General features: G+C 39.0%; 1 protein-coding gene across 1 annotated transcript; it reads right to left on the bottom strand.

Moving 5' to 3' along the window:
* Positions 1 to 6,258: 6,258 nt before the first annotated feature.
* On the bottom strand, positions 6,259 to 8,547 carry LOC101050612 (cAMP and cAMP-inhibited cGMP 3',5'-cyclic phosphodiesterase 10A-like). Its single transcript, XM_039475193.2, is given in 2 exon segments — positions 6,259 to 7,115; positions 7,117 to 8,547. Coding segments are annotated over 2 exon segments (2,115 nt in total). The 5' UTR covers positions 8,379 to 8,547; the 3' UTR covers positions 6,259 to 6,262.
* Positions 8,548 to 9,993: the final 1,446 nt, after the last annotated feature.

The raw sequence follows: 9,993 nt of genomic DNA, 5'->3' as shown, positions 1-9,993 counted from the left end.
AAACCACATAAATCAATCTGCCACTCCCAAGAGATAGAATATGTGAGGGCAAAGGGGCAAGAATGGAGTGCAGACTAGTCTCCATCTTTAAATGAGAGTCCACACTGTCAAAAGAATTAGCTTTCTATTGTTTCAAATAGAAACCATCCCCAGCAAATACCAAATACAGGCTACTAAATAAACACTTGTCATTCTCAATAGGTAATTCACATAGGATTTCCATTTCTGTGATTCCCTGGAAAACTAAATAAGATTGTTTTAGGGTATTCCTTCTATAACCACTCATACAGATACTGCTTCTTAATTACAATGTGTCTCTTACCTAGAATTCCAGTAGGTCAAGTTATGGACCTGAGAGCAAGAAGTTAGGTTTCTTTCCTGTAAGGGAAGCACATGTTGGATGGAGAAATTTCTCACAGAGTTATTTTGAATATTGTCATTAATTAAAGTAACAATGGTCACCCATATCTCCTTGCAGGTAGGAAGCAGGCTTCCTGGCACTCTGAGTTTGATATTAGTTTGTCACCATTGTTTTAGATGAATTGCCCGATACGTTTTCACTGGACTGTTTTGCAGGAGGCTATCTCTGTGTACTGTGATTTTTGTACACTTGGCAGAAGAGCCATGTTAGTGGCCAAAAGGGGAAGAGATGAAAGCACCAGATGATTGTGTTTAAACTTCTTTCTCAGAATGTGCATCAGCCTTATCCTGGAAGCATGGCCAGTGGTCATAGCTGCAAATGTTGATTTTCCTGGGTACCTTTGGGAAATACTATCATCCAATACTGGGAGGGGAGATTTGTATGCCACCAGTTTCGTAGAACTCAACAGTGAAAATGTCCCTGGTATCACTGGTGACTCACTAGATTCATTTGGATAGGATAAAAATAACATTGCAATAATGGAGATGCCCACTCCCAGTAACCCTTTTACCTCCCATTCTGTGGAAATCTTATTTCTATATTTCTCCTTACTCATTCAGGAAGTTCCCATGGTTATCTCCAGGTGGTCGTGATGAAGACTTTTTTTTTTTTTCAACTTGTCTCATTGTGCCTAGCAGTTTTTCTCCTTTCCTGTTCTGGTTGTCTAATATTAGTATCATGGAAGCTGACGTGGAGGATTGATTATGTTGATGACATCATTTCACGGCCTCTCTGCCCTTTGCCCTGTAACCTTGTAGGCTCCTCCCACTCTGACCGTGGGGGTACTTGGCCGAGTGTCTTGCTTTGGCCAATGAGGCTTTTTGAAAACGCTCGAAAGCTTTTTTTTTCTTGTTCCTCTGCCTTTGCCATGAGAACATGCCCAGACTAGTCTCCTGGAGGATTATCGTCCTTGAGGGACAAAGGCAGCTCATCTCAGCTAAGGCCATTCTGGGGTCCCCCTCAGACTGCAGAATGCAGATGGCTTGAGTGAGCCCAGCTAAGAGCAGCCAAGTCTGTCCCATACCAGCAGAACTATTCAGTCCACTCACAGACTATTGAGTGAAATAAATGCTAATCATTTTAAGCCACTGGAGTTTTTGTTATGCAACATTATTGCAGCAATAGATAACTGATACACCTGCCTGTGCCATGAATCCCTTTGAATCAGATGCACCTTTCTTTCTCTTTCCACTTTTGTGGCTCTGGCTCATAGCTCAGGTTACTGTTTGCTTTCTGAGTTCCTGCAGTCACAAGAGGGAAACACAGGCTTCAGTCTCCCCTTCCACACACTGCTCCATGTACCCTCATTGCTGTGTTATCTAGGAATCTGTTTTCAAAAACAGGAACTACCTCAAAAATAAAAATACAGAGAATCCTATGTTATACATCAGTTCTATATTCTTATCACATAGCGTTTCCATATTATTTATTTTTGACTTTGCCATTTGTACCAGTTTCCTAGGTCTGCTGCTTCAAAGTACCATGAAATAAATAGGTGACTTGACACAGTAGAACTTTATCATCACATATTTTGGAAGTTAGAAGTTTGAAATCAAAGTGTTAGCAAAGCTATGCTTGCTTGCTTTCTCTCTCTCTCTCTCTCCTCTTCTTTTTTTTGCGGCAGGGTCTGTCTCTGTCAGCCAGGCTGGAGTGCAGTGGCACGATCTCAGCTCACTGCAGTCTCTGGCTCCCAGGCTCAAGCAATCCTCCCACCTCTACTCCTAAGTACCTGGGACTACAGGTGCACACCACCATGCCTGGCTAATTATTTTATTTTGGTAGAGACAGGATTTCACCACATTGCCCAGGCTGGTGTCTAACTCCTGAGCTCACGTGATCCTTTTGGCTCGGCCTCCCGAAGTACTGGCATTACAGGTGTATACCGTCGCACCCAACACTGTGTTTTCTTGAAGGCGCTAGAGGAGAGTCTGCTTGTTTCTATTAGTTTTTGGTGTTGCTGGCAATTCTTGACATTAGCTACAATCTCTGACTCCATCATCATAGGGTGTTTTCTTCTTCTCTCTTCATGATCATATAAGGACTCTAGTCATAATGGATTAAGACTGCTCTAGAATGACTTCGTTTTAACTAATTATGGATGCAGTACTCTTATTTCCAAATAAGGTCACATTCTGAGGAACTGGGGTTAGGACTTCACATCTCTTTTGGGGGAACACATTTCAAGCCATAACACCACTACTTTACTAATGTTTTAGCTTTTTGCATCTATTTTTTTATAAGTAAGCTTTGTCAATATTTGTCCTGTTCTTGTCTGGTTTTTGTATCAAGTTGTTTAGCCTATTAAAAATAGCTTGAGAAATTTACCTTTTTTACTATTTTCTGAAAGTTTGCATTAAATAGGGATAATCTGTAACATAAAAGTTTTGTCATATTCATCTGCAAAGCAACTTGAGCCTATTATTTGAGAAGGGGAGGTGGTTTTTTGACTCGATTTAATTCTTTAGTGGCTACTTGTTTCTTCAGCTTTTCAGCTTCTTCCAGAGTCAATTTTTATAATTTATATACTGTTGAGAGAATTTATTGACATAAAGTTTGTATTATAAAAGCCATGAGAGCACGCTTGACATAAGTAACCCTGTCTTAGAAAAAGACTCTCTCTTACATTTCATAAGGCACTTCGCCAACAGGGACCAGATGTTTTGTGCGATCAATAAAGACTGCCTCCAACCAGACAAGGACATAACCAAGCACACTCTTTCACTATTAGTCCTCACCCCAGAGGTCCCTGTGGCCATGAAAAGAGCAGGACTACAGCAGCTTGAAATGGCTGTCTTAACAGGCTGTGACTCAAGATAAGCACCCAGCATCTGCCTACAAAGGATGTGCCCACACCAAAGACTCTTCCTTGCAAGGACAACAGACAACTTGCGTCAGACCAGGATAATTTTTTTTTTTGTTTACATCCCTCTCCCTGGGATGGTTCATTAACTCTTTTTTCCTACTCCCTTTCTCTTAATGTTAAATGTTACTTGGTTTGTTGTGGAATGTTTAATCTATAACATTTATATATTGATTAAATATGTACATGTACATATGTGTATATATATATATGTATATATATGTAGGATTTTGTGGTGGTTTATTATGCAGCATTATTGCAGCAATAGATAACTGATAGATAGGTAACTGTTATATGTGGTTTTCCATGTTGACTGATTAGTTGAGTGGCTTGAGCCTGTGTGCCCGTGGCTCTGCCTACTGAATGAATGGAAAGTTTGCTAAGAAGAATGGCCTCCTTGGGAACTCCATATAGCTCATGGCTTTTATAATACAGACAGCATTAACAAAAATCTGACATTGTAAAAAGACACAAATATGCATGGACCTGGTTATCTCTGACTTGCACCATTCATTGTAAAAATTGTTTGTAGTATTTATTGAATGCTTTAAGAAATTTATATTTTAAATTATGCTCCCTTTTGGTCCTATATTATTGATTCATTCTACCTACACAGTTTTTTTGTTTGGTTTCTGCTTATTTTGGTGATCAGTCTTACTATTAGTTTGTCTATTTTATTAGGATTTTCAAGTAATTATTTAGCTTTATTCTGTTCATTTTCTAGCTTGTTGAGTTGAATGTTTAATTAATTTAATTTTAATCACTCCTTTTGCAGACAGTTAATTTAAGGTTATGAATTTACCTCTGACTACTACTTTAGCCAAAGTATATAAATCTTGATAGGTGGTTCTTTCATGATCATTTAATTTTAAATGTTTAAGAATCACACTCTTTAGCCTATGAGTTGTTTATATGTGTTCTTTTTAAATTTCCCAAAATACCTCAGTTATTTAAAAAAGTAATAACTTTAAAAATTGTATTGTGGGCTGGGCATGGTGGCTTACACCTGTAATCCCAACATTTTGAGAGGTTGAGGTGGGCAGATCCCCTGAGGTCAGGAGTTCAAGACCAGGCTGGCCAACTTGCTGAAACCCCATCTCTATTAAAACTATAAAAAATTAATTAGCCGGGCATGGTGGCTTCCACCTGTAGTCCTAGCTGCTCAGGAGGATGAGGCAGGAGAATCTCTTGAACCTGGGAAGTTCACTCCGTCTTAGGTGACAGAACAAGACTCTGTCTAAAAAAAAAACTTTGTACTGTGGTGAAATAATGTAGTAAGATAATTCTTCCTTAAGACTTATTGAGAATTTCTTTGTAAATGGATACATAGTAAATTTTTGTGTATACTGAAAAGGAATGTTATTAATTATTGAATGTGGAATTCTATGTATCATTCTTAGAAGAATCTATATGCTACATCAGTTCTACATATTATATAAGTTTCTATAGTGAATACATTATAACACACATTGCCAATTTTTCTTGCAATTTTGTTATTTATTGTACTTAATTTAGCAATATACTATTGGGTACTTATGATTTTCATCTTCATGGTGAAGTTTTATTATTATGTAATGTCTTGCTTGATACATATTAATAATTTCATCTTTAAATTTTATTTTATCTAGTATCAGTTCCCCTATCATTTTCCTTAAAAAATAAAATTCCAGGCTCTTTGTTTTTAACTGATTATTTTAACTTGTTTTCATCTGTTTTTGATATTACTTTGATATTATTTTGATATTTGGAGTTGTTTCTACTGTATTCTGACAGTCTTTTAAATCAATATTTTAATGGACTATTACTGTTTTGTAGAGACAAGGGCTCACTATATTGCCCAGCTGGTCTTTAACTCCTGGCCTCAAGTGATATTTCCTTTTCAGTCTCCTGAGTAGCTGGGATTACTGGCACAAGCCACTGTGTCTGGCTATTAATAATTTTATTCTATTTTTATGCCTTGTTTAGATCAATCATATTTTCATTATTTTATTTAATATTTTGGTTTCCTTAATGTATCTTAAACACACAGTACATGTATATGTATTGAAAATATATAAATGCATAATACATGTATATGCATTAAATGGACATTTGTATTATTTTAAAATATATTTTATGGTATATTTTTCTGAACTGTTTAACACAACTATAAAGATTTTAAACAAAATATAAAATCATTCAATGTTGCTTTTCTGCTCCTTAATAATGCTACAGAAATTTATGGTAACGTATGATAAAACTTTTATATTGGCATACTTCAAATACCTATTGAATAATCCTCACTTATTAATTGTTATTGTTTAGAGTTTTGATGTAAGTTTATTTTGACACAAAATTTATTATTTTTAATAGTTAAAATTTTAACTGATTTTAACAACTTATTTATTAATTTCTGTTCACACCATATTTCTTTTATTTCCCTTCCCACTGGGCTCCCTTTTCTTTTCATTGAAGTACTTTCTTTAGTAGTTTTAATGCAACAAACTTCGTAGAAACTACCTTAGTCTTTGTATAGATTAGGCTTCTGTTTTTTTTTTAATGTGTAAAAATTCCTATTTATAACCAACAACATCAAAGCAACATTGATGTCAGAGCCCAAGTACAGTACCATAATAGTACCATTTTCAATCCTTATTAGAAAGATGTGATGGAAAAGTACCCCTTCTGAAGAATTTTTGTCCATTTCCATTAAGGCCTCAGCAATATCAGCCTATTAGAAAAGGCTGGTTTGCAAGTCAAATGGAGTCAGTTGGCCAGCTGATTGCTGAACATGGGGTGGTCCTGGTTGTTCAGTGTCTATGATGCCTCACAGAAGAGACTGGCAGGAAGTCCTTTGCTTGACTTATTTACTTGATGTTACCTTCTTGAAGAAGTCTGCACCCCAGTTACCAGGTGTAGGTCCCCCCCCCCAAAAAAGGAAAAAATGTCAACAAAGCAAGATGAGGATCTGTGGGTAGGACAGCGTGTTGGGTGATCAGGGCTCAGTCTTCACATGCAGCTGCCTTCTGAGCCACGGAAGGGGATGAAATCCAAGTTGCAGTCTCCTCCCCTCGAATCACCTTCTCCCACTGACTGAGATTATCCCTGCATGCTTGAAGGAGAGGCTCCGTGGGAGGGAGGATCTGGGTAAGGGTTGTATAGCAGGGAATGGCTACAGCCTTGTAGAACTCAAGCTGGCCTTGTAGGACTTCATCCTTCTTGTCTCTGTCCATCATAGGAATAGGCTGTAATCCCAATTTCTTCATTTCATCACCCTCAGCCCAGAATTCTGCATATATATCTTTAGCCATCAATTTTGTAACAGGCCACAGTTTTGTCTCAGAAGAAAGATCACAGGCAGTCATCATCAAACCAATTACACGGTCTCTATGTGATTGATGATTAAGGTTTAGCGATCTGGTCTGGTACATCTCCTGCAACTGTTTCCTTTTTCCAAAGTGTAAAGCAAGGTCTGTGGCAATGATGGCTTTGCGGATGATCTCAAGCACCTGCTCATATTCACTGGAGCTCAGGGTGGAGAAGATATTGTGCCCTTCCAACTGGAGGATGGACACCATCTGGGAGAAGTGGTGCTGCTCCGTGGTGGAGGCGGAGTAGACAGCTGCCAGAGGTTGGTCGAACTTCTGCAGGTAGCTGTTAGTAAAGCCCCTGTGGTCCAGGTCATGACACAGACACGCAATCAGCAGTCCTTTGTGCTCAAGGTCTGTGAAAAGCGTGTGGTTGTTCTGAAGTATGGCGTACATGCAGTGCGCTACAGTGACCACCTGCTTCCAGTTGTGATAGGGAACTCGCCGGTAGTTCTTCTTCACAGACATAATAAAACGACACAACTTCAAGCTCAAAGCAGGATGTCCCACAGGACTGATGAACCATATAGACAAAAATCCCAGGCCACGTATTTTTGAAAGGACCAATGTCAAAGTGGAATAATTCAATGTCTTCGCAGAGACACATGGGAAGGGTGACTCGCAGGAGGCCTTGCCACTCTTCTGCAGTACAAATGCTATGACAGGACAGCTTTTCCAGCGTTACCCGGTAAATGCAGTCTGAGTGGTGAATTCTATGATACATATTAGCACAGTGTAAAGCTAAAGCGTAATAGACGGCAAACATTTTAAAGCTGTCTTCATCAGTTTTAGAAAAGGCACTGCCACTTATTTTGTTGACCATTTGCACAACACCTATCACGCTTCCTCGGCTGACGATGGGTGTGCACAGGATGTTCCGCGTGGTGTAGCCTGTGTACAAGTCTACTTCTCTGTTACAGCGTGGGTCTGCATAGGCATCTGGAATGTTCAGGACTTCCCCTGTTCTTGCTACATGGCCAGCAATTCCTTTCTCTATTGAAAATCTTATCTCTTTGGTCTTCTTCAAGACAGGTTTTCCTTCCTTTTCCGCTCCAGTATCAAAAAGGTCTGAATATAACTCCTTGTTCTTATGGTCTACCTGGAAAAGTGCACAACAATCTGCCTTCACCAGGTTTTTTGCATATATCATTATGCGTTCAAGCAGAGAATCTATTGCAACTATGTTATCAAAATGTGTTTTTGATACATCGAGTAGAGAGTCATTCAATTCAGTCTGTTTGGCAAGGCCTCTGCATACCTGCACCTGATGTATTGCTACTGAAGCCCAGGCAAGATTTGCCTGGTGACTAAGACAGAAGGCTCCTTTGCCCCACTGCCGATACAGCTCAAGAATACCAATCAAGTCACCAACTGTAGTGACAATTGGTAAGCAAAGAACAGACGGGATGTGAGTCCCTGATTCCAGTCCAGTACCTCGTGGAAATCGTTCATCCCAAAGGATGTCTTCTACTAACAGTGTTTTCCTGGACTTGGCCACATAAGCAGAGATGGTGGTGCCCCGGGTGATGGGCCCAGCAGGGATGAGGCAGGGTTTTCCTTCCTTTATCCTAGGTGGTATGAATATGCACAGGCTATTATTGCACTCTCCAAGGAAATACAGTGCAAATCCATCATCTTTTGTGGCTATTTTTATGATGCTGCTCAGTTCATAGAGGAGTAGCTGGTTGTCTCCTCCTGTGTCCAACCGTTGTTCTAAGTAGCTGTTTAGTTCATATACAACTCCCTGCATGTTCGTATCTTGGTACCTGCTGACTTCCTTAGGAGCCGATTCATCTTCTGATTTGTTGTTCTTCCTCTTCAGCCATTTCTCTACTCGCTCTGCACTAACACTTTCAGATACAAATTCATCTAATACCTTGGGGTGAAGAGAAAGATATGCCTTTACTTTTTCATCAGGAAAGCCTCCATCTCAGTGCTGTGGCTGTGCGTCTTCTGCACCATGTCCTTGGCTTCCTGCATGCACGGGGTCAGCTGGGGCGAGTCCTCCGCTGGGGTCAGCTCGCTGTCATAGGAGCCCAGGATGGCCCGCATGCCGTCCCGCTCCTGCCTCGCCCTGCTGCCTCAGGCCTCGTCTCTAGTCTTCTATTGTTATACCTTAGTCTTCTATTGTTACTGATTAGACTTCTACTTTCAGGCCAGTTGTCATTACCTTGTGGATCACTTTTTTTTCCAGTAGTGTTTAAAGATTTTCTTAATTTATCCTTCATGTTTTCTATTGTCACCAGATGTATTAATATGGATTCGTTCATTCAGCCCTCAGACTTTTAATCTTCCAGTGTGATTCCTCTTCCATTCCCTTTCTTCTTCTTGAGCTCCAATTTGATTATTTAGATAAATGTTGGATCCTCTTAATTGATGCCATGTCTTCTCACTCATAGTTTCGATGTCTTTATTTTACTCTGCAGCATTTGAGTTTATTTCCTTTGTGTCCTTTTTGCAATTTGCCGTAATCGTCTTTAACATTTATTTTATGTGAACTTTTAATTTCAGTAACCCTGTTTCCTTTAGCATTTCTGATTGGTTCATATATATATATATATATATATATATATATATATATATTTGTTTCATTTCTAACTTTGTTTCATAATGTTTTGTTCTTAATGGATTTATTATTTCCTTTATATCTTCAAGAATGTAAAATATTATTTTAGCATTATTTTGTAATTGCTCTATTACTGTCATTTTGTGGGCTGGGGAAGGAGTTAATAGCCTATTGTTGATTTTCTAGGTTCACTGTCTTAGTATTAACTTTCTCATGTATTTTGGAACTTTAGGTACAGGCTTAACTTGAATTAGTGTTTTTTATTTTTATCTGTACTAGCCCCACCCTAAATAGGGATTTTTATGGTTTCTCTCATTGAATAGCTTGGGTCTCCAGTTCACCATTAGGCCTTATATTGATGACTTAGAGCTCGTGTTCTATTGTGATATGAAGGATGTTACAAATGCAGTCTTTCTGGAGTGACCTCAAGATCCACCCACACATTTGGTGACTTTTTTTTAGAAAGCCTCATGGGACTCAGCATGTAGTTGTACTCATGGCCAAGGTGTGTTACTGCCAAAGGATACAGGACAGGATGAGCAAGGGCCAAAGAAACAGGATAAGTCTGGAGTAATTCACGCACAAACCTTTTTCTACCCTCTTGTTCCACAAAGAGACACACATGACATGTTTCTTTCTCCGACAGTAAAAAAATGCAGAAAGACGTGGGCAATATTTCTGCCCTGGCAAGCCCTTTAGAGATTCAGTGTTTGTATGCGATTCCTAAGGCTGTGGATTAGTCCATTTTCACATTGCTATATAGATACTACCTGACACTGTAATTTATAAATAATAAAGG

This window comes from Saimiri boliviensis, chromosome 2 (genome assembly GCF_048565385.1).
Source record: "Saimiri boliviensis isolate mSaiBol1 chromosome 2, mSaiBol1.pri, whole genome shotgun sequence".
Lineage (NCBI taxonomy): Eukaryota > Metazoa > Chordata > Mammalia > Primates > Cebidae > Saimiri > Saimiri boliviensis.
This window is presented reverse-complemented; position numbering and strand designations above follow the sequence as displayed.